Below are 25,601 nucleotides of genomic sequence, written 5' to 3'. Positions count from 1 at the left end.
GGCCTTACAATAAAATAATTTATGTGTACATTTAGTGACGTACACCAACAAGGATTCCCGGGACACTGAAAGACCGGGGTACACAAAACTTGGTGGGCATGTACCCCCACATGGATAGCATGGAACCGTAATTTTTCATTTTGATCTGTAGCCCCCCCGCTGGACTGGACCCCCCGAAAGGAGGGTAGGGCAGACACAGTTCTCTGTGAATATCTTGAGAACTGTAGGGCCTAGGATGACCATTTTTTTCCGTATGTTTGCCTCCAGGGGTCATGTTAACCCATTTCATGTGCACACATGTGCACAAACAGATACACACACACACACACACACATACATTCACAGTAATCATACGTATGACACATACTCACACAGTAGACATATGTACGCTTGCATGCACAGGCACATACACAGGCACACACACAAGCACGCACACACACACACACACACACACACACGCATAACATAAACATGTACATGCACACATGCACACAATTCAAGAATTTCTCAGAATTATGAACAGGCAAGATGGAGGTGGGGTTGTATAAAATTAATTTTACATGTGAAATCTATGAACTAATCATGTTTTGGTACTTGTTGTCTAGCAGATATCCGTGAGAATTGAGTGTGGATAATGCAATTTAGTGAGACAGTTAGAATCATATAGGCCTTTCAGCGTGATTTATTTTTGTGGAAAAAATGTGCTGGACTGGGCGGCGGTCATATTTTGTACCGCTCTGCGGTACATCTAGTTTCAATATTTTTTCAAACGTAGACTATTTTAAACAATCATTTTAATACTTCAAATAGGCCTAATTTACGATGTGCATCTATTATCCATGCAGCACAGCGAATCAAAGTTAATACAGGCTACTTTCCAATTTGCATACGTTCAGTTGTAGGCTATAATTAAAGTTGACTCAAATATTGTAAAACAATTTAGTTCTTTTAAAATGCGATTATATTTCACAACTTTACGAAGTACTGTGACTGGGAAAGGCTGGCAAGCAAGCCACAGACAGATCAGGGGATTCACTTCCCTGTTAGGTAGGCCTAGGCTAGGCCAGCAACAGAGATGCATGTTGGAGAGATGCATGTTGACATCAAACCATGGAACGAACGCAAGTTTACCCGACTGCTGTTCCCGCTGTTCGCCATTCTCGTGACGTTTCTTCCGTTTTTCATGCCCTGAATGGTAATTCGGTTTCATGTTCATCTTCTTAAAGGAGAAGTCCGGCGCAAAATGAACCTAGGGGTTAATAACACATGTGTACCGAGTTCGACCGTTCGCTGGGATTTGTTTTCATGCTAGTCGAATGTGACCAGTTTTATTGCAAACCGCTTATTAGCGTTACCGCTAGCCTTCGGGGCACACGTACAGAGAAAGAAATCGCTATTTCTATACCATTAACAAGGCTCAAAATAGCCCCACACTTACACAGTAGCATAATGAGGGTCTCTACATGTAAACCGAAGCATTGAGAACTTTGTAAGTGTACAGGCAGTTTATTAAAAAGAAACACATTACCGTTGACGTCTGGTTCACATACAGGCAGGCGCCTTGGTTACAACTGGGATGTGAAGTGAATCTCGGGTGAAACGTTGTTGCAGAAGGACTGTGCAAAAGAGAAGCACTGAACGCAACAGGAGACATAAGAGATGGCAGGTTATTTGAACGAATTTGAAGACATCAAGGATGAACCCTTATTGGACGTCCTTATCTTTTCGAGTCGGAATACCAACGAAGAGCTGCGGGAGCTCCGTGAAAGGGCTATGAGAGAGAGAGCTAGAAGCTGTAGTCAATACCACACACAGGCGGCGGCGATCCATAGGCTACCAGAGGGACATGGATCCACTAAGTAAGTAGCCTACACTACACAAGTTATGTTACATCGGAGCTATTATTTCTGATAGGCCTATATTGAGCAAATTACGTTTGATTTTAGTTCACATCGCCTGCCTGTATATGTGAACCAGATGTGAACGGTAATGTGTTTCTTTTTAATAAACTGCCTGTACACTTACAAAGTTCTCAATGCTTCGGTTTACATGTAGAGACCCTCATTATGCTACTGTGTAAGTGTGGTGCTATTTTGAGCCTTGTTAGTGGTATAGAAATAGTGATTTATTTCTACTGTAGTGTGCCCCGAAGGCTAGCGTTAACCGCTAATAAGCGGTTTGCAATAAAACTGGTCACATTCGACTAGCATGAAAACAAATCCCAGCGAACGGTCGAACTCGGTACACATGTGTTATTAACCCCTAGGTTCATTTTGCGCCGGAATTGTCCTTTAATGTATGAGGCACTGTCGCTATAACTGTATACTTGTCTGTCACTATAGCTTGACTCCAGGAGAGACGGGGAAGGCGGCCTTCATTAACTTGCGGGGCCCTACGCAACTTGCGTAGTGTGCGTATAGGGAGAACCAGAGCCATAGAGAGAAAGAGTTGCGACACTCCCATTGGACTCCGTTGTACGCCTTTTGCCGCCTACTTCCTGGGTATGCAGCCTCACGTAGTTCCAAAAAGCCATTCTATGGCGTTGGACATCATTCACTTCCATTGCTGACTGTCGAGTAACTTCTGAGGTAAGTTGATTAAATAGCTACCTGTTTTGAATTTGTTAAGTGTCTATATTGTAGCATAGGCCCTTTATGATGCATATACTGATCTTTTGTTGTATGTACACAGCGTAATTATATATATATTTTTTATCTTGGTAGACGACCGATTGCCTGCTAGTTTGTTAGCTTGACTTGCCTTCTGTGAAGGTAATGTTATATCCAGGGGTAAATTGATTAAATAGCTACCTCTTTTGAACTGTCAACTGTTTATATTTTATCAGAGGCCCTTTATGATGCATATACTGATCTTTATTTGTATGTACACAGCGTAATTATATATATGTTTTATCTTGGTAGACCACCGATTGCCTGCTAGTTTGTTAGCTTGACTTCGCCCTCTGTGTTAACGTTAATGTTATATCCAGGCGTAAATTCATTAAATAGCTACCTCTTTTGAATTGTCAACTCTGTATATTATATAAATAGGCCCTTTATGGTGCATATGCTTATATTTATCTGTATGTGCACAGTGCAATTTATATATATTTTCTTAACTTGGTAGACAACCGATTTTCAGTCATTGCCTGCTACTTAGTTATCTCGATTTTGCGAGCTGTGAAGAAGGTATCGCTACACCAAAAATTACGTTCAGTAGTGAATCTCTGACATATTTTATTTAGTAAATTATTGATGTTAGATTACTAGGATCATTAAGGTTGATTAAGGACGTTTTTTTTTTAGGTTGTATCTGCTGAACCTGGCGGTGTTAGCTAGTCAGCTGAGTACTGTGTATCTGATGCTAGTAGAAATAAGGTTTGTTTAATTACACCCTTGAAAGGGCTGTTGGATTGCATGTAGGAATACAAATTATTTTACACAAAAAATTATCATAAGCCATAATGAGCTTTAAAATGTTTATTACTCAGACAGTAGTGTGACTAATTTGTTTCCCAAACACTGCTGCAGGCGGCTGCTGCTGGAGGCGATGACTGCTTGAGCTGGCTGGTGTTGGCGAAGGATGGTGATGGCGGCTGCTGCTGGTAATGGTGGCGGCTGCAGGTAATGGTGGCTGTTGCTGCAGGTGGCGGCTGCTGCTGGTAGCTGCTACTGCTGGCGGCTGCTGGTGGTGGCGGCTGCTGCTGGTGGCGGCTGCTGGCGGCTGCTGCTGCTGGTGCCGGTAATGGTGGCTGGTGCTGGCCATGGCTGCTGGTGGTGTCTGCAGGTAGTGGCTGCTGGTGGCGACTGCTGACGGTGTGCCGGGAATGGAGAGGCCGAATACATCCAAGGATCCTCCCTCCCTCTCTCTCCTCAACCACTTTTGAATTTGCTCAGGGCTATTATAAGTGTGGTAAAGTATTGTAATGCCGAAGAGTAGTTAGGAGACGGGGAGGCTGGGATATCGTTCCAAACTCCGGTTATTTATTTCTCAATGGATGTACAGACTATAGGTACGTAGCAGGAGGTGTCCACTACAAAACAACAAACTGATCTTGATAAAATAGCTCTCATTCACTCGTGATTCACTCTCAACGGCAGACAACACAACGCAACACAACCCACTCGCACGTAATTTACTTCTACTCTGACTAAACTTACTAGACGTCTTAGAACCCCCTATTCTATTCCCTCCCCTTATCAATCGCTAACCTATCCGAACCCCTAAATATTCCCTCCCGGACACCTCCCCCCAATCAAAACACATCAGAACTTATTGACACATTCTATGACACAGAAGGGAGAGGGAGACACAGACACTCTCGCACGCACACACACACACACACGCGCACACGCCGGGAAAACAGAAGACACAGGGGAACACAGGGGAAAGTCCAACACGGGGCAAATAGCCTCGGCGCTACACTGCCCCCCCCTTTAAGTTCCTCGCCCTCGAGGAAAGATGGCCTCATCAAAGCGTCGAGGCGGGCGAAGCCCTCTCCTGGGCCTCAGGCTATACGCAGGCTGATGTTGCTGGAGCCGCTGCGGTGATGTCCCCGGAAGCACAGCACCAAGGGGCGACACAGGAATGTCGTCCGGTGCTGCCGGTCTTCGGTGGGCGCGTGATCCCACGTCCGCGAGCCGGTGAGCTGAGCGCCTACGAGCCCTCTCCTCCCTGTGGTTGTCAGGCGCAGGCGAGAAGGAGCACGCTGCCGCTGGAAGGCCCTCACCTGCTGGTCTCCGCTGGGGCCGACGCCCGTGAGCCCTCTCCTCCCTGTGGTCGTCAGGCACAGGCGAGGAGGGGCATGCTGCCGATGGACGGCCCTCACCTGCTAGTCTCCGCTGGGGCCGACGCCCGTGGGCCCTCTCCTCCCTGTGGTCGTCAGGCACAGGCGAGGAGGAGCACGCTGCCGCTGGACGGCCCTCACCTGCTGGTCTCCGCTGGGGCCGACGCCTGTGGGCCCTCTCCCCCCTGTGGTCGTCAAGCGCAGGCGAAGCGGGGTTTGGCCAGCACAATCCCAAGCCTGGTTGAACCTGGTTGCCTCCAGGTCCACCTGGCGCTGCGTGTTCAGCTCCTCCAGGTGTTCCTGGAACACTCCCAGGGACCAGGGCAACGGGATGACAGACCTCGCCCTCCTCTGAGGTTCCCCACCCATCCCCTGGCGCTGCGTGTCCAGCTCCTCCAGGTTCAGGGCAGTTCACCCCAGGGGAACGACGCGGACTTCCACGGACAAAGGGATTACGATCCCCTCGGTACGGAGCCAGCCTATCACGGTGGAGGACCACACACCGCGCTCCAGGTCTTTTACGGATGCGATATGTCACCTCCCCAACTCTCTCTACCACGTACGCAGGCCCGTCCCACGCTGAGTCGAGCTTGGGCGACCGTCCTTTTTTCCGTTTTGGCCCATACACCCAGACCAACTCACCCACAGTAAAGTCACGTCCTGCACTATGGTGGTCATATGCTCTCTTCTGCCGAATTCCAGCTTGAATGGCTTGATGGCGTGCAAAGTCGTGAGCTAGCTGGAGTCGGTCCTGCAGTTGGTGTGCATACTCAAGCCCTGCAGGGGCATCTGGAGCATCTGGGGGTAGGCCCATGAGGAGTGAGGGTGGGGTCCGCAGCTCTCTACCAAGCATCAACAGCGCTGGAGTACAACCTGTGGACTCTTGGACTGCAGTGCGGCTTGCCATGAGGACCAGAGGAATCTGCAGGTCCCAATCTCTCTGATCCTGCTGCACACACAAGGCTAGCTGTTCGGCAAGGGTGCGGTTGTACCTCTCGACTAGGCCGTCACTTTGAGGGTGGAGAGCAGTGGTTCGAGTCTTCCGAATGCCCATCCGCTGACAAAAATCTGCAAAGGTGCGGGACTCAAAGTTCCGCCCTTGATCCGTATGGAGTTCTGCAGGCACTCCGAACCGAGCAAACATGCCTCCAAGGAGCACCTCAGCTGTAGTACATGCGTCTTGATTGGACACAGCGTACGCCTCGGGCCACTTGGTGAAATAATCCACAGCCACGATGATGTAACGGTTTCCCCGGGGTGTCAACGGTAAGGGCCCCATCACATCCACAGCTATACGGTCCATCGGATAGCCTACCCTCCTCTGCTGAAGTGGAGCATGGGAACGGCCCACGGGTCCCTTACGGGCAGTGCATGCGTCACACCGGCGGCAGTAGGACTCTACATCCCTCCTGCACGTGCTCCAATAGAACTGTTGTCGCACACGCTTCAGTGTCTTTTTCACCCCAAAGTGACCCACTCCAGGTTGCCCATGCATGGCTGCGAGGACCAATCCGCAGCTAAACATCGGGACAACAGTCTGCCATTTAGGTAAACCTGTTGCAGGCTCCACCCAGCGTCTCTTCAGCACCCCGTCATGTAGGGCCAACCCATCCCTCATGGACCACAGGCCCCTCACTGTGAGTCCATGAGCAGCTACATCTTCCCAGGATGGGCGCTGTCCAGCCTCCACCCAGCTGATCACAACCTGGAGCTCTGGATCTTTACGTTGTTCGGTAGCCCAGGACATGTTGGAGGCCGGTAGTATGGCTCGGCACTGAATGGCTAGCAGTTCATCCTCTAATACGTCAGGCAACGTACCCTCAGCGCTACCAGGTAGACGACTGCACTGTGGACACGCAGCTGAACAGCTCCTCCTGGACAGCCCATCAGCATTCTGGTGGTTTTCTCCCTTCCGGTGCTGAATCTCAAACTGAAACTCCTGTAGCTGTTCTATCCAACGGGCAACCTGACCCTCTGGCTCACGGAAAGAGAGGAGCCAACGCAGGGAGGCATGGTCAGTCCGGACCACGAAAGGAAGGCCACACAGGTAATGCTTGAAATGACGAACAGCTTCGACAACGGCTAACAGTTCTCTCCGGGTCACACAGTAGTTGCGTTCAGCTCTGTTGAAGGACCGACTGTAATACTCGATGACCCTCTCTCCATCTGCAGTCACCTGGGATAGGACGGCCCCGAGGCCTACATTGCTGGCATCCGTGTCCAGGATGAAAGGGAGCTTCGGGTCTGGCGCCACAAGGATTGGTGCACTACAAAGAGCCAGCTTCAGATTGTCAAAAGCACGTTGTTGCTCAGGCCCCCAATGAAATTTCTGTTCCCTCCGAGACAACTGGTGGAGTGGGGCAGCCACAGTGGCAAAGCTTGGAACGAAGCGGCGGTAGTATGAAGCCAGACCCAAGAAAGACCTTAACTGTCGTAGGTTGCAGGGGGCTGGCCAGTCACGAACAGCTTCGGTCTTCCGGTGTTCCGTAGCAACCCCCTCTCCAGTCACGTGGTGTCCAAGGAAGGTGACAGCGCGTTGCATCAGACTGCATTTCTCTGGGTGTAGCTTCAGGCCGGCTTGGGCTATTCTTGTGATGACTGCATCTAGATGACGCAATGCAGACTCAAAGTCTTTGCCATGTACGAGCAGGTCATCAAGATACACAAGACACCTTTCTTTGGGAATTCCCTGCAGCACACGCTCCATCAGCCGCTCGAATGTTGCGGGCGCATTACAAAGCCCAAATGGCATGGTGTTAAACTGCCACAACCCTGTCCCCGTAGTGAACGCTGTCTTTGGTCTGGCATCAGCAGCGAGGGGCACCTGCCAGTAACCAGACCGGAGGTCCAACGACGAGAACCACTTCGACCCACCCACCTGATCCAGGGACTCGTCAATCCGGGGTAGTGGATATGAGTCCTTAACAGTCACCTCGTTGAGCCGCCGAAAGTCGATACAAAACCGCCAGCTGCCATCCTTTTTTGGGACCAATACAACCGGAGAAGCCCAGGGGCTGTCAGAGGGCTCGATGACTCCAGCAGCCTTCATTTCCTCCAGACACTGTTCTGCAGCCAGCTGTCGAGAATGGGGCAAGCGACGTGCACGTTGACGGATAGGGGTTGCATCACCAGTGTCAATGCTGTGCTGAATCAACGGGGTCCTACCAACATCACCGGGGGTTGCAGCAAAAACAGCACGATGATGGTCCAGCACAGCCCATAGCATCTGTTTTTGTGACTCATCAAGGCCTACGCTGTTGTCCTCCCACAACTGATGGATGGTGTGTCTCTGTGTTGGTGGATCAGTGACCAGTGCTGGAGGCTCAGGTTCCACTACAGCAGGAAAGGGGCGTAGGGGAAGTGGAGTCTCGGACCCAGAGCAGGCTGCTGAAAACGGCACAGGAAGATCTGGGGTAGTGGGTATGGTCTCAGGTGCTGGCGGGTCAGAATTCTCAGCCGCATGGAGCACGCCAACACAGTTTAACAGTGGTCGAAGGGGTGAGGGGCTGAAACAGATGGGCGCAGTGTTTGACTCTCCAAGTCTGAGGCATGCTGCCCCTAGGTCAATGACAGCCGCTGCAGCATGAAGGAAGTCAATGCCAAGGATACAGTGCTCCGGAAGTTCAGCAACCCAGACGCGTATGAAAAAGCATTGTCCAGCCACCTGGATCTCCGCCTCACACTGGCCGACCATAGGCACATGCTCGCCGGTGACGGTAGTTAAAGGGACACTGGGGGGTTGTAGTGCATGGTTCACTAACAAGCTGGGGTGGACTAGAGTGACGGTGGAACCAGTGTCTATTAAAGCTTTAACTGGATGACTATTTACAACAGCAGATACATGACAGCACTCGACTAGGCCACAATCAGATGAAACAACACTGACGGGAGACTCTACACTGCACACAGGACCAGGAGACACTCCCATTACTCCGGTCCCTTCCCGTTTCCCTGCTGTAAAGAGCCAACAGCTGAGTCCAGTGTGGTGCAGTCCCGGCGCAGGTGGCCTCTCTTGCCACAGCGCCAGCAGACGGCAGAGTCATGGTCAAAAGAGGTAGGCCTACGAGCAGATGGAGGATGGCTACCATCACCTGGATAAACGGCAAAGGCCCTAGGACGGCTACCCCAGCTGTTCGCGGTTCTTGCTGGCTGTTCGTCAAAAATCCCCTCAATGGCATGGGCCTGCTGAAGCGCCTCTTCTAGAGTGGTGGGTTGCTGCAGCCGCAGTTGTTGCCTAAGCCTCTCGGGTGTCAGACCACGAATAAATGCATCCAAGGTGAGGGCATCTCTCACTTCCACATTAAAAGATGGATAGCTGCACTGAGCTAAGTGCTGTAGGTCAGCCATGAAAACACCCAGTGTCTCCTTGTCCTGCCGCACACGTTCCTGGAACTGCTGACGGCGTGACACAGTGGGAGTGGTGTCACCGAACCGACGAGACAATGCCCTGTGTAGAACATCTGCCTGGGTCACCTGGCTGCCGCGGACGTCAAGAAAAACCTGCAGCGCATCCCCCTCCAATGCAGCTGCCAACTGCCCCACTCTATCCTCTTCACTCCAGCCATTAGAGTTAGCCATTAGCTCAAACTTTTCACGAAAGGCTTCATAAGAGGTACGGCCATCGTATCTGCCCAACTTCAGGAAACTTCTATTACGCACAGGTTCAGGTGCAACCAGAGGGGTCAGGGGGACAGACGGCCCAGTCTCTGTGGCTGTAGCATGCCCGCCGGTAGAATGACTGACCCCCCAGTGAGGCCCAGTCACTGGGGAGTGAGCACACTGATGGGGTGAAGGTCGAGTGTCTGGCAACTGTGTGGTGTTCTCTCTATGTGTATAAAATAGACGGGTTGCCTCGTCGGAGCCTTTTTGCAGAGTGTTTGCCGCAATGCTAGTGTGTTCGGATGGGAAATTAGCATGCATGCTAAGGGGCTCAATATCAAGGAGCTGATGGGAGTTGCAGGCGTTTGGTATTGGACACATAAAACTGGGTGGTGTGGGAAGTGAAGGAGCAAAAAGTGCTTCTGTAGAAGAGGACTCGACTTTATTTAGAAGGCAATTGGGATGTGAATCAATTAAGCAAACAGTATTGCTGCTACCGGAGTAGCGACTAGCTTCTCCCGCTAGCCAGTTAGCTTCCGACAGCGCAGGGCAGCCACCACTAGCGCCGCTAGCCACTATTGGCGTACTAGCGAACCGGATGTTTTTATTGAATACTTTCCGGTTGATCTCTTCGCCGTTGCCAGTAGCAACAGGAAAACGAACGTGAGTGTCACTGTCAGGGGCACGAGCGTTAGAGTCAGGGCTTAATGAACATTCGGTTCGTAGTAATGGCAGAAAGGGGTTATTGTGAGACCATCTAGCAATAGCTCTCTGTCCCTCCGGACCTCGGTGGTCCTGCCCATGTCGGGGCACATCCTTATCAGGGTCCCTAGTCTGTCCAAGTAAAGGGAACGACCTTACCAGCCCAGCGATGTCATCCATTTTCGGCAGAGGTAACGATCCCACTTCTGACACCAGTGTAATGCCGAAGAGTAGTTAGGAGACGGGGAGGCTGGGATATCGTTCCAAACTCCGGTTATTTATTTCTCAATGGATGTACAGACTATAGGTACGTAGCAGGAGGTGTCCACTACAAAACAACAAACTGATCTTGATAAAATAGCTCTCATTCACTCGTGATTCACTCTCAACGGCAGACAACACAACGCAACACAACCCACTCGCACGTAATTTACTTCTACTCTGACTAAACTTACTAGACGTCTTAGAACCCCCTATTCTATTCCCTCCCCTTATCAATCGCTAACCTATCCGAACCCCTAAATATTCCCTCCCGGACACCTCCCCCCAATCAAAACACATCAGAACTTATTGACACATTCTATGACACAGAAGGGAGAGGGAGACACAGACACTCTCGCACGCACACACACACGCGCACACGCCGGGAAAACAGAAGACACAGGGGAACACAGGGGAAAGTCCAACACGGGGCAAATAGCCTCGGCGCTACACTATAGTATATTTGCGACGTTATAATATGTTGTGAATGGTTTGCCCTATATATAGTGTTACCTGCTGTGTCCATTGTTGAATCTATTGTCGCCCTATTTCGCTTCATCTGCTTTTTAGTGTCCAGGACACAGATTAAGAGGATGTTAGTATGCGTTGTCGAGAGGAACTGCCCTACAGTGACTGGCCATAGTGCATAGTGGAACTCCACAGGTGTGAGTCTGATGTATGCAATTTTCTAGGCAGTCCTGAGTGAACTGGCTTGTTAGAATATATTTGTGCCCGTCTCAACAGATCTTGCTGGACCACCAGTATCGTTGTTGTGGCCACTGTACGTATGTTTGTTGATATTATTCATGCTTGTTCCTTGTTCATGCTTGTTCCCATTTTTTTTGGTTCCACACTGTTCATTTTTATCTTATGCCAGGTACCTTTATTATGAATGTTCTCCTTCCTTTCAGCCCTGATGCACTCTGAAGCCTGATGTATGTGGAGGATTTTTTTAAATGTATTAATCACTTATAATATTCCTCCCTGTTCCTTCACTTTGTTCTTGTTTTTCCAGTTAGATACACACATTTACACACACACACACATCTTGTTGTCTCACTCAGTATTTTTTATTAAACAATATTTGATTCATTCATCCAAGCTTAATGAGTTGTTATTCTTTAATATATTTGATTCTTTGTGCATGGCTTAGTATTAAAATTATCATGGTTGTGTGGTCAACTCCTGCCTCATCAGAAGAAGTGGGTGTAAATGCTGAATGGACTGTTCTTTCTCAAAAAAGCAAAAAGGTACAACGGAGTCCAATGGGAGTGTCACCTGTCACTGTTCTCTATCACTCTCTCTGCAGCTAACCTTACTCTTACTCTGTGCATTAACCCAGAGCCGTAGAGAAAAATCTTAATAGCTCTGCACTTACCTATAGACCCAAACATATTCTTAGTCTTAACATGATCATGTTTCACGTTGTGGTCTGGGGGTGACCACTTATCAGAAGTGAGCTAGCTGCTAGGCGAATGCTGAATGGACCACGGCAGACCTAACGCTACCACGAAGGTAAGCTAATGGCTGAATCGGAATTTATAAGCAAAATCACGGTAATCAATAATACAGCCCAGTTGCGATAAAATGAAAATCATGAGACATCTGTCATCACATGAATGATATGGAAAAGAAAACTTAAGTTAGAGCCGTTCTAGCCTGTACTTCTGTCCATGCGAACATGAACATAAGCTTTTCCCTCCAAAAATGTAAAACGTATAGTAATATACAGCTTTTTCATTGTCACCCTGCCTCTCAAAATGCAAAACTGACATTAACAAATATGTAATCATGCAATAACAGCTGAAAAAGTAGTAGGGTGTATGTTTATATATATATATTTACCGTTAAATAACGCAATCGCTGCTGTCTGTCCCATAGAAGAACATGACAGCCAGCGTATGTTTTGGAACTATAGCGGTTTACACGAACCACGTGACTGCACTGGCGGTGACATCAAAGAGTGTCGCAACTCTTTCTCTCTATGGCTCTGGGGAGAACCGGCCCTGGATGATAGGGTCAATGAAATGACAGACCAATATTGCAAACATTTTTGCACTGCTTTCCGAGTCCAGGTAGGCAGGCTAAGCTGGGCTTGAAAGCATTTCGCACTGGCATAGTGGAGTTTATCATTGTGACATTTTGAGGTCTCAGTAAATACAATCAATTCTGTTTAATCTGTGATACACATATTTAGTAGCCTAGCCAAAAATAAGGATATGATCTTCATCCAATTTAAGTGCTCTAAATTGGCATATGCCTACATTAACATTTTAAAAAGATTTCGATAATTAGCCTACAGAAGTTAACAGATCTGCTAAATAAATAAAAATAGGCTATTAAATATAATAAATAAAGAAGCTATTCACCAAAGAACCAAAGAATCGTTCCATCAGAAGCGTGCGAAAAAGCTACAGCGATGGCAAGCATCCGCCTGTTTAAGCAGCCCGGTCACGGCGCATCTAACGGACTGGGGGCGGAGAAAACGGAAGGGAACCGGTTGGACACAAGCACGCAGGCAGCGGATCACATCTAAGGTAAACCGGTCACCTTGTGTTATATCTATCCACGTAAATTAATAATAAGCTTTCCTCGTGTGCGTGTGTTTATAGAATTCTGAAATCGAGCCTGTCTTATAATGCTGACAATATGTGCAAACATAAATGCATGAGAAATATCGGGTTATACGCTAGGATGCATCCATCGACATTAAGCAATTTGTTATGTCTCAAACAGCCAAGTGAAGCACATACGTAGCGTATTGTCGTGTTTTATACTTCATCTAACACGACAATGACAGTCATAAACCCTTGCTCTTACAGGTGAAACGAATGTCAAATAAGGTAAAATCAAAAACAGTCGTGCGCGCCCTATTGCAAGGAGAATCAGCTGATGGCTAACAGGTTCTTACGTCACGCAAAGGCAAGATGCTGGAGGGTTGTTTAGGGTTTAGCCTACCATAGCCTACAGAGATGCCCCCTAAGTTGACTTAGAGTGATTGTTTTGTAGAGCAGAATTGGCATGTGGCATGATGCAATATTTGTCAACCTGTTAGGCTACTATTTGGTGATAACACTTCTGAGATTCCGTAGCCTACTCAGTGACAGTCCACAATACAGCTATGGAAGTATAGCCGGTGCTGTTCATAGCTTGTTTGTTTGTTTTCAATTAATTTTAATCGTTTCTCTGTCATAATACATGTTTGTATGGCTATGTACATAGTGTCATATATAGTGAGGTATTTGTGTCAGACTCAGTTCTAATGTTCATGCCTTCTTGACCAAGTCTCTACTAACACATGTTTGTCTTGTTTACTCATGGATACACTGTAGTGTAGCCTACTTTTAAAAAGAGTAACAGAGAAGTAACTGACACCTGACAGTGATTTTCAAGGTTAATTATCCCCAAGTGGCACTGTCTGTAGTCTGCATTAAGCCATTAAGCTACAAACCAATATGTAATACCTGTGGCATGTTATTTTCTATTGTTTAAATGGTCACAGCATATCTGTTCTTAAGTGAAAACTTTTAAGGATATCATAGCCTACATTCTCTTGGTAATCCATATTCATAATCTTATCATCATGTGTGTGTCCTTCACATGCCCTTGGTGAATCACATATTTCCTCTGATCCTTAAATCCTATAAAGTTATATACTGTGTAGGCTATCTGTGTAAGGATTTGAAGTACAAAATCCACAGCGTTTATAAATTCAGTAATAATCTGATGGTGTTTAGTATAGTCCAGTTTCAAGCGTCTCTGAGTGTCTTGAAAAGCGCTATACAAATTAAATGTATTATTATTATTATGACTATTATTTATTCTGATATACTGTCTTCAATATCATTCCATCCATCAGAGTGTTATGCAGGTGCTGCTGGTGTGAGAATGGACTCCATCTCCATGGCGGCCGGCAGTGCCTCTTTCCTGCCCAACGGTGTGAAGATGATGGCGTCCAGAGAGTGCGGTCGCCTGGCGGCGGTGGTGGGCATCGTGGGCTCGGGCGACTTCTCCAAGAGCCTTACGCTGCGTCTGCTGCGCAGCGGCTTCGGGGTGGTGGTGGGCAGCCGGCAGCCAAAGCGAGCCGCCGAGGCCTTCCCGCACGTGGTGGACGTAACGCACCACGAGGACGCCGTGGACAAGGCCAGCATCATCTTCCTGGCGATACGCCGCGAGCATTACGCCTCACTCTGGGGTCTCAAGCATCTGCTGGTGGGCAAGGTACTGGTGGACGTGAGTAACAACCGCCGCAGGAACCAGTACCCGGAGTCCAACGCCGAGTATCTGGCCTCCCTCTTCCCAGAATCCTTTGTGGTGAAGGGGTTCAACGTGATCTCAGCATGGGCCATGCAGTCCGCAGCGAAGGACACATGCAATCAGGTGAGACCTGGCCAGTTAGTCAGGTTTGATATGATATTTGTAAATATTGTTAGTCTTCTACTCTTAAATGTTGTTTTGTATTGTCTGTATTATACCCTTATATTTCCCTGCCCAGGGACCACTAAGGCCTATTCAAATTAGCTATAGCTAGCTCTATTATAACAGTTGTGTAAATGAATAAATGAGTGTGAGGGGGCACGAGTAGATGAAGTTGATCTAAGAGGCAGGCCAACATGTATGGGTAAAGCAGGAGTAGTGTTCATGTTAATGTGTTGCACTTTTAAATGAAATAAAATCCCAGATGATCTGTTGATGGTCATCCTGGCAATTATAACACAATAGATGGTTAGTCAGAATGGTCCTCCAACAGTTCCATCCGCTCAGAATAAGGTGTGCAAATGGCTATCATATAAAGAAACAGCGTAGAACTAGAAAAACAAGACCATGTAATGTTAAACCATAGTCACAGATCATGTTAAAACAAAAACAAGGAGTCACTGAAATTATGATTTGTGGCATACCTACGTACGATGTGTGTATGAATGTAGACACATGATCCCACATGCTGTCTGTAAGCTTAGCTCTTTGAATAGTCTGGCCTGTGTGACAGAGATATTTCCCTCTGAGTTTTACAAGCCAGACGGCGCTCATCGCCAGTGAGAAGCTCTAAGCCAGAGAATGGGCCTTCTGTCTGCCCGTCAAACATGACACAGCAGGTGGTCGGCTCGGCAAAGGAAAGTAGAGGACCTTTTTTAGCACATCTTTGGTGAGAATTAGCTTGATCACATGGTATGGGCTTATGTGTCATATCTTTCAAAGTCCTAGAATATGATGTACCCCAGAGTGAGAGATTGAAAGGGAGTTAGAAGTGTTTGTTGTACCTACTGAATTGTGTATATGTGTATGAGAGTGTGTTTGTGTTTTTGTGTGTGTGTGGGTGTGTGTGTGTGTCTATCTATCAATCAGATTTTATTTATATAGCACTTTTCGTACAAAAATGGCAATCCAAAGTGCTTAATTAGCATAGCAAAGATAGATAGGGGGCAGCCATGGCCTACTGGTTAGCACTTCGGACCTGTAACCTGAGGGTTGCCGGTTCGAACCCCGACCAGTAGGCACGCTTTGAGCAAGGCACCTAACCCCTCACTGCTCCCCGAGCGCCACTGTTGATGCAGGCAGCTCACTGTGCCGGGATTAGTGTGTGCTTCACCTCACTGTGTGTACACTGTGTGCTGTGTGTGTTTCACTAATTCACGGATTGGGATAAATGCAGAGACCAAATTTCCCTCACGGGATCAAAAGAGTATATATACTTATACTTATACTTAGATGGTCTGATTGCCATGTGTCCCTCTGGACAGGTGTACATCTGCAGCAACTCCCTGGTGGCCCGACAGCAGGTCCAGGAGCTGGCTCGGCAGATGGGCTTTGCGCCCTTGGACATGGGTGCGCTGTCATCGGCGCGTGACATTGAGAACATGCCGCTCCGGCTCTTCCCGGCGTGGCGGGGGCCCGTGCTGGCCGCAGTGGCCCTGTCCATCTTCTTCTTCGCCTACTCGTTCGTGCGCGACATCATCCACCCGTATGTCCATGGCGGGCAGAGCCTCTTCTACAAGATACCCGTGGAGGTGGTCAACCACACGGTGCCCGCCGTGGCCATCACGCTGCTGGCACTGGTGTACCTGGCCGGGCAGCTGGCAGCGGCGCACCAGCTAGGCTACGGCACCAAGTACCGGCGCTTCCCGCCCTGGCTGGACGAGTGGCTGGGCTACCGCAAACAGCTGGGTCTGCTGAGCTTCTTCTTCGCCGGCGTGCACACGCTGTACAGCCTGTGCCTGCCCTTGAGGAAGTCCGAGAGATACCTGCTCATGAATATGGCCTACCAGCAGGTGAGCAGGTGGGGAGAGGGAGAGGAAGCGTAATTATTTTCATAGCTTTATTGAAGTGATTTGATTATTTTAATCAGTTGCACTGGTAAAAAAAGAACCTTTAAAGGACTTATTAAAAGTGAATAAGTCTCAGGAGTAGGGCTAGGCAAAAAATCGATTTAAAAATAGAGTTTTTTTATTAAAAATCGATTTGTTTTTTCTTTTTAAATTTGATCACTGAAAAATGATCTGGCATAGGCTATGTCCAATGTCTCGAAATGATCTGCCATATAGGCTATGTCCAATGTCTCTAAATGATCTGCCATATAGGCTATGTCCAATGTCTCTAAATGATCTGGCATAGGCTATGTCCAATGATCTCCAGTAGAGGACTGGTCTGTTTTTTAGTTTCGTGTTGTATTTAATCTTCTAAAACCCGTCAGATCGTCTGTTTAAAGATTCGCAATGACACGAAACTGTTACAGAAAGGAGGTTACAGCAGTGTGAATTAGATGTTGCACGTCGTTACAAGCCGTCGCAAAGCATTCACATGTCTGGTCACAGTTGCAAGGTTTTAGAATGTTGCATCAAGTTGCTGCTCATCTCGTTGCGAATCTTGGGTGTGATTTGGGCTTAAGTATTGCGCAGACTGCGCACATTATGATTAGATGGCATTAAAAGACTGCGTTGGGGAAAAGCTAGTTCAAATTGTATAACTTTTTTTCCAATATGAACTATGACTATATGTCCGACTTCGTCATCATTCAATTCATCCCTTGTGTTTAAAATGTGTGGATAGGCCGATGGTAAGCTTGTTTTTATGCTGGCAACAAAACCAGAACGGTTCACGAACGTTATTCTTTATTCTAAATGCCATGGCGATAAAGAGAAAGAAGTCAGAAAAGGAATTTACCTTAGACTAGGCTATATCAGAGCCCATCTACGGACATTCTCTGGCTATATAACCTACTGAAATAGGTTAATGATGTAAAGTCAAGTGCGCTTCTATGGGACTGGTGTGTGCGCACACAGTTTTTATTGATGAGTCGGAGTGGCAAGTGCTGCACATAGTTGCAGTGGAATGTGGCTGCCCAGGGCATTATAAAACTTCTCACTCTTAGACCTACTCCTACACGCCGGTGAAATGGCGTATTTAGCTGTCTAAATTCGAATCATATGCTGGGGGAGAAATCGTCGGACATCCATGATTATTTTGTTATTCAGCACCCCTGGTCAAAAATATGTTCCCGCGAGCCTGGAAGTAGGCTATGATTTGAATGTAGACTGTTGTCAAAGTTGGCAAGTACAAAACGGTAGAAACAATATGGTTCATGCTCTCTCATGTTTCATTCGTGCCGAAAATGAGGGAGAATAAAACATTAAGCACGTTCCACTTTTGCATAAATAATTCCTGAACGGTTTTGGTCAGGGCTGATATAATGCAACTGTATTTGACAAAGGACCGATATAGGCTATTTGCTAGTGACAAAATATGAGCTTTCAGTGTGATACGATCTCTTTGTAGATTACGTTCAATTAAAACGTGTTTCATCTGTTCTGGCTATCCCCACTATTTGGATCTTACTGTATCTCACTCAATGAACAACATCTCAACACTAAATGAATGATCCGTAATTGTCATCAGATAGCCTAGTCATATAGGTAGACATTCAGTGTGTTTGAAATAATTAATTCAATAATATTTTCCATCTTTGCAGAGGAAAAGTTTTGTGTAAAGGGAATTAAAGGCCTGTCTCATATAGACGCCTGTCTCTAATACTAGCCGGTGCAGTTTGGCGATTTGGGAAAATAAAAGCCCGGGCTATTATTTGGAGTTTTACAGTATGTCCAATGTCTCTAAATGATCTGCCATATAGGCTATGTCCAATGTCTCTAAACTTTATCCAGCTGCTGATGGGCAGCAAATAGGATCTGATGCCAAAAGTAATGGCGCTCATTAGTGATGTCATCCATAAGCATAGAGGTTTATGGTTCGTTCAGGCCACCTGGGAATATCAGGGACCGCCCCCGTGATTACATTGTTTTTCCCACTGAGAGTGGTCATGAACGTGTGAAAAACATGAATGGCACAACAAAGATTAAAGAATACGCTCACTTATCTTAAATAAACAACTTAAAGACATGGTGTAAAACGCTTGTGAAAGAAGGATATGCAGATTTCAATCAAAATCGATTAAAATTGTAAATCGGGTTTTATGTGAAAAAATCAGAGATTATTTTTAGGCCATATCGCCCAGCCCTACTTAGGAGTAATGTGTGAATGTGTGTGTGTGTATGTGTGTGCGTGTCCAGGTCCATGCCAACATCGAGAGCTCATGGAACGAGGAGGAGGTGTGGCGGGTGGAGATGTACCTGTCCTTTGGCATCATGAGTCTGGGCCTCCTCTCTCTCCTGGCCGTCACCTCCATCCCCTCTGTCAGCAGCGCCCTCAACTGGAGGGAGTTCAGCTTCATCCAGGTGAGCCCCAGCACACTGCCCTACCTGCACAACCATGGCTAAACACAATAGCAGTCATCATGGTATGTATGTATTAAGGGTGTCACGATTTCGATTTTATTTCGAAATCGATCGAAATTACATCTCAATCTCGAACTTCGAACTTAAAAGTAGAATCGACGATGCAGCCACACCCCAAATGTCACGTCCAGCATGTATGCCAAGAGCACAAACACACATGCACGTGCTGAACTGCAGCGTCAACACTCCTCTAATTTTAGGCTGCAGCCAGTTAAAATATAGGCCTACACATCAACCTACCGAAATCAAAGCCCCTCTTGCTACTTTGAAATCACCGGTGTGGAAGTATTCGTTCATTCACGTCAATTAAAACTAACTTAGCCTACTCAACTTAGCAAGTGAAAAGATGGTCTAATTACAGTCCAAAGTTACTTTAAGGCTTAAAATGCAAATTTATAAGTACATATTCCATGAACACTAACCTTGGGTCCCTTCGGAGTGTGCTGAAACAATCAAATTAACATTCTGTGTTGTTTCATTTTACTATGTTCACGTCTCTGTTTTAGCCTAAAGTTCTGTTTACATTACAACCTCGCGGTTGGAACGGTTTCAAAGCGGTGTCAAAATAAAAGCCCCCGAAAAAGAAAAGGCCAAAAAGAGTAAATAACATAAGGAATGCATTAATAGTAATATTTAAAAAAGATCGAAAATCGAATCGAATCGTGACTTTAAAATCGAAAATTACATCGAATCGAGGATTTGGAGAATCGTGACACCCCTAGTATGTATGTACATGGCTAAGCACAATAGCAGTCATGGTATATGTATGTATGTACATGGCTAAACACAATAGCAGCAGGATTTCTACGCAGTATGGAAAACCTGGAAAAGTATGGAATTTGATTTTAGTAATTTCCAGGTTTGGATAAGTATTGAAAAAAGAAACAAGGGTATGGAGAAATATTTGTGTTTCCAGACTATTGCATCTACAGTACTAATCACTTCACTCAGGTCATAATAAACCATTCCTACTGTTGTGTAGCTTAAGTTGTCAGTCCACATAATCAAGATACAATTGAATGGGGGTCCTCAGAAAAAATCTCTCCCACAAGGGAACCCTGGTACCAAAACCAAATCGAAAACCCCAGTTCTATGCACGTGCCCTATACCTAGCTCTGCTATTTTCGGTAGACTTTTTTGATTTTGTAAAAGTTACCAAGACATGGATACTGCATTATCTGATAAACTGTTCAGTGTTTCCCCTACAATGTATTCATCAGCGGCGCAGCGCCGCTCCTGGAATTCAAGTGCCACTGCAAAAAAAGTTGCCTAATTAAAAAAAAACTAAAAAAAAACATGCAAGTGAACTTCAGGAACAGCTGCCGTTCATTCTGGTTTAATGTCAACAAATAATAGTAGGCTAACGTTGAAGGTGCAGTCAGGGATTCCACAGGAGATCATGCTTGTTTGTGTTTATGTTTAAGTTTATTAGCAGACGCAATTTTGTGCAAAAAAACATAGCCTACATTATGTTAACCAAGGAACCAAATTAAACACGCCAGCGAGGTACCTCGCCCCTACCTTCAGTAGCCTATTCCCAGATAAATTCCACGCATTGTTTCGTTTTTGTTTGTGATACAGGCAATGCTTTCAAGCCCTGTGTTGCTAAAATACCTAGGCTGTGAAACTAAGGTCTAGTTAGCCTATTGGTGGGTTTAATTGAATTTGAGTAATAGGATACGCAACCATTTACATCTGGAGATAGTTTGTAATTCCTGTAGAGCTCACCAAAATTATAGAAATGATACAAGACACTTATCTCCTATAATCCAAGATAGATTTTCTTCGAGTTTTTGAGCATTTATTTTACCAAATGACATGGAAAACACAATTCATTTCATCCACATATTATGCACCATGCACAATAACGCTGAAGTTAGCTTAAAACCATGAGAATCAAGCAAGCCCCACGGGCCGTCACGGCCTTAAAGTGACAGGCACTCAATTCGACTTGCATAGCACCAATACAGTGTAATGACATGAAAGGGAAGTCTATATACGGTAGTTTATGCAGTGCTGTGCAAAAGTTAAGACACCCATGCTGAAATTGGAGGAATAAAAAACATCTTTTGCCTTTTGTCTTAATGCCTTAATTAAAGTACAGTACCTAGTACAGTGGCCTACAGTGTACAGTTGTACAGTGGCTAATTACTAATAATGTAAATGAAAAAGGTGAAAGAAAAACATGAATAATCCTGTTCAAGTACTGCAATAATCATGCTTTGTAAATGCTTGTGTTGATGGTTATGTCATAATTTGTAACACTCAATCTGTCCATTTCTTTCACAAAATCCACCAGAAGTCACCATTTAAGGAGTCATTTTTTCAACATTTTCTTTTTTTGGGGGGGGGGTTCCTACGATCAACAGCACCGCTGCTGGAAAAATTTCTAGGTATTGCAAACAAATAATACTGTTTACAGTGATTTCTGAGGCCTCTGCCAGTAGTGCACTAGTCTCCAACATATGTAGTATGCTGTATCAAATGTGAGTGCACCTTCCAACACAGCACTTCCTCATCAAAAAGTATCCAACAATGGGCAAGTGTTTTCTGAGGGCTAACAAGTTCATAATAAACTTTATTATACGGCTCTTCACAATGCTAGAAGAACACTCCATTGACAGTGTCTAGAATATGGTCAGAAAAATCTACCGAGAAGTTTGAGTATGGAAAAACATTTGAGTATGGAAAAAGTATGGCATTTTTAAATGGAAAATGTGTAGGAACCCTGTAGCAGTCATCATGGTATATATGTATATGGCTAAACACAATAGCAGTCATGGTATATATGTATGTATGTGCATGGCTAAACACAATAGCAGTCATGGTATATGTATGTACGACGCGCTAGCGGAGTGCCTAAAACCCCCCTTAGCTGTTGTAAAAACAGTGTAACCTACGGACTCGAGTGGCTTATTGCTTTTCTAAAACTGTTACTATAAATACCTGGCAAAGTTTCATAAAGTAAAGGCACAGCAACAGGAAATGTAACGATTTATTCATAGATAACCATTCTTCGGCTAAGAAATATATTTCCTCTATCTGAATGGTTGCCAAGCAACGTCGAGACACAGCTACTTTAACTTTTGTATCAAGTTATGGTAGTGCAGTAATATAGAACGAAATGCGGCCAAGGTGTATGTTTATGCTGCATTTTACAACGGCATTGAACACGATTCAGCCAATCACAATCAAGGACCGGAACTAGGTAGTTCCTAGGGAGGTGTGAAGCAAGTGACAGGCAGCATTCCATACCATTTACAGTGCCCATGGCGACCCAGGTTCAAGTCCAACCTGAACCTGAGGTAATTTCTCTCTTTTTTAAAGTATATTTTTGGGGCTTTTGACTCTGGGTGGCAGTGGTACAGGGCTCAGAAGGTAGAGGAGTCAATCAGGAACCGCAAAGTTGTCGGTTCAAGCCCAACTCCTGAACCTGTCCAGATGTCCTTGAGTAAGACACAAACCCCAAAGTGTGAGGTGCCTTGCACGGCAGCCCCCTCCATCTGTGTGAGTATGAGGCGCTTTGAGTGCTCGGAGGAGTGGGAAAGCGCTTTATAAATGCAGTCCATTTACCATTTATATCGATAAGACAGTGGAGAGAGACAGGAAGAGAGTGGACAAGAGAGATGGGATGGGTTTGGGAAATGACTACAGGCCCAAACTGAACCTGGATCAGAAATCAGATTTTTTTTGGTAACACTTTATTTTAAGGTTCACATGTTAGCCACCAATACATACCTAATTAATACCTGTATTAGTGACTTGTAAGGCATGTGTTAGGCAACATTAACCATTTGTTAGGTGTGTATTCACAAATTTCTTGTTCATGACGAATTAGGCCTTTATTATTGATATAATCTTAATAATGACCTTGTAAGCCTTGATCTCTACATACTAATTAGTAGTAAGTACCAAAATAGAATATGCATAACCTACTTGTATACTGTCTGAATAAATCCCAAATAGTAGGAGAACAGTTGTAGAATAAGCAAGTGTATGGCTCAACCTCATTGCTGCATTTCACTGCCCAGGTTGCTGTGTGAAATAGCACTTAATAACTGGGAGATTGGCTCCCATTCTAAAGTGGAAACTGGTTCCTTGGCAGCAAGCACATTATCATCAGTAATACCTCTGCAGTATGTATTATTAGTCATGATATGTCAAAATATGGTCCCTGTTCTAAAGTAGAGGCTGGGAGGGTGTTAACAATAGAAAAGAAGATGAGAAAAGTGACAGCACTGACAATGTTTATTTAACAAGTTCTGTAAACATGTTACATTGTACTCTCAAAGAGCTCACAAAGCACAAAAAGACTAGCAAAAGCTAGTTTTAACTAGAACTGACAGGATAAAAACACGTCTTTTAAACAAATAAAAAGGGCAAAAGAATTGTTATTCAACACATCTGTGGTGGTCTTCTTTGAAACGGGACCCCCCTATCAAAAACGGGTACACAGCAGGCCTATTTGCCTTGTACACAGCAGGCCTATTTGCCTGAAAACTACAGTAGCAGTAAAGAAATCACACAAAAGAACATTTGCTATTTACTTGCCAGAGTGGACTAGTATTTTATCAGTATTGGGAGAAGGTATTGCTAGTCTTTTTGTGCTTTGTGAGCTCATTGAGAGTACAATGTAACATGTTTACAGAACTTGTTAAATAAACATTGTCCCAGCCTCTACTTTAGAACAGGGACCATATTTTGAATGAACAATGTATGCACTAGCAATGTATTAAGGGTAAAGAATGTCTGTATTGACCAGGAGTTATAGTCTAGACTGTTCCCATCATATAATTCTTAATAATAATAATGCCTGACTTTAGAATATGGAACCAATTCATGACTAATAAGTACATTCTGCAGAGGTATTACTGATGATAATGTGCTTGCTACCAAGGAACCAGTTTCCACTTTAGAATGGGAGCCAATCTCCCAGTTATTAAGTGCTATTTCACACAGCAACCTGGGCAGTGAAATGCAGCAATGAGGTTGAGCCATACACTTGCTTATTCTACAACTGTTCTCCTACTATTTGGGATTTATTCAGACAGTATACAAGTAGGTTATGCATATTCTATTTTGGTACTTACTACTAATTAGTATGTAGAGATCAAGGCTTACAAGGTCATTATTAAGATTATATCAATAATAAAGGCCTAATTCGTCATGAACAAGAAATTTGTGAATACACACCTAACAAATGGTTAATGTTGCCTAACACATGCCTTACAAGTCACTAATACAGGTATTAATTAGGTATGTATTGGTGGTTAACATGTGAACCTTAAAATAAAGTGTTACCTTTTTTTTTTTTAAATCAGTGTTTTATTTATTCGGTTCTTTCCGAGCAGAATCAGTATATTAATATTTTTTATGACTCATCGTTGGACACCGTTAGAAAACTGGTTAATAACGTTCCATGTAGGGCTACGTGACATGACAATATTCAAATGGAATTAAAAAATGTCTAACCTATTGATAGGCCTGTATATTTTAGGCTACTCTAGGCTATATTCTTTGCTAATGTCATAGTGAAATATCCAATCTGTCCTTGTTTAAACTCATAAACTTTTATACATTTAGGCTTTTTCTGTATACGGATGAAGACATTGGTTGTTTATGCAAGGTCGTTCATTGTCAAACAACAACAAAACATTGGATTTTCTCGATGCCTTCCCATCTAAGCACAGAAGTTTAAATAAGAAACTATGGCATTTGTTGTCTTGTTGTATTTACTTGTACATTTTGTTATTCCCCAAGTTGTTGAGAACAGTCATATAACTCATTTTTAACAATAATGTTAGCATGTAATTGTTGTGTGTGTAATTACTGTCTTCAGTTATAGGTGTCAATGTTCTAAAGTTCCAAAATCCAAAATATGTACAATAGCATATTATCTAATAGCAAGCGGTAATATATTCATGTGCTGTATTACACATGTATTATGATGTTGTAATATGCTCTGTTCTTGGTCCCAGTCCACTCTGGGTTATATTGCCCTCCTGATTGCTACATTTCATGGCCTGCTGTTCGGTTGGCGACGGGCCTTCGAGGAGGAGGCCTACCGGTTCTACCTGCCGCCCAGTTTTGTTATCGCCCTGGTCCTCCCCGTCATGGTGATCCTGGGCAAGATCCTGCTGCTGCTGCCCTGCTTCAGCCGCAAGCTGCACCTCATCCGTCGCGGCTGGCAGGCCAGCCAGGGCCGGAGGGACCCGCCGCGATCGGCCAATCACCTGTCCCCAGAGAGGGTCACCATCATGTGACGTCACCTCCTGTCCCGCTGCAATCGGCCAATCACCTGTCTCCAGAGCGGGTCACCATCATGTGAAGTCACCTCAGTCCCACCGCGATCGGCCAGTCACCTGTCCCCAGAGCGGGTCACGATCATGAGACGTCACCTCCATCCAAACATCCCTGGAAACACACTGTGATGCTGCTGACTGTGGCACAACCACTGCCACGTGACG

General features: G+C 45.4%; 1 protein-coding gene across 1 annotated transcript; it reads left to right on the top strand.

The window, feature by feature from the left end:
- Window positions 1-14,236: 14,236 nt before the first annotated feature.
- On the top strand, window positions 14,237-25,397 carry LOC143131531 (metalloreductase STEAP2-like). Its single transcript, XM_076291175.1, has 4 exons — window positions 14,237-14,728; window positions 16,090-16,617; window positions 18,910-19,074; window positions 25,113-25,397. Exons 1-4 carry the CDS (start codon window positions 14,237-14,239, stop codon window positions 25,395-25,397), a joined length of 1,470 nt encoding a protein of 489 aa, XP_076147290.1.
- The last annotated feature ends 204 nt before the right edge of the window (window positions 25,398-25,601 follow it).

The sequence above is a fragment of the Alosa pseudoharengus genome, unplaced genomic scaffold, assembly GCF_046254945.1.
Source record: "Alosa pseudoharengus isolate Yale_2024_CS ecotype anadromous, Long Island Sound unplaced genomic scaffold, YU_APseudo_1.1 YU_APseudo_1.1_scf_18, whole genome shotgun sequence".
Taxonomy (NCBI): domain Eukaryota; kingdom Metazoa; phylum Chordata; class Actinopteri; order Clupeiformes; family Clupeidae; genus Alosa; species Alosa pseudoharengus.
Note: the sequence above shows the minus strand (reverse complement) of the source record. Positions and strands in the feature narration are given on the sequence as shown.

Excerpts from the sequence above, each read along its gene's own strand:
- LOC143131531 (XM_076291175.1), top strand. The coding sequence starts at position 14,237 with ATGGACTCCATCTCCATGGCGGCCGGCAGTGCCTCTTTCCTGCCCAAC. Across the intron at positions 14,729-16,089 it reads CGAAGGACACATGCAATCAG|GTGTACATCTGCAGCAACTC; the intron begins GTGAGACCTGGC and ends CCCTCTGGACAG. Across the intron at positions 19,075-25,112 it reads GGGAGTTCAGCTTCATCCAG|TCCACTCTGGGTTATATTGC; the intron begins GTGAGCCCCAGC and ends TCTTGGTCCCAG.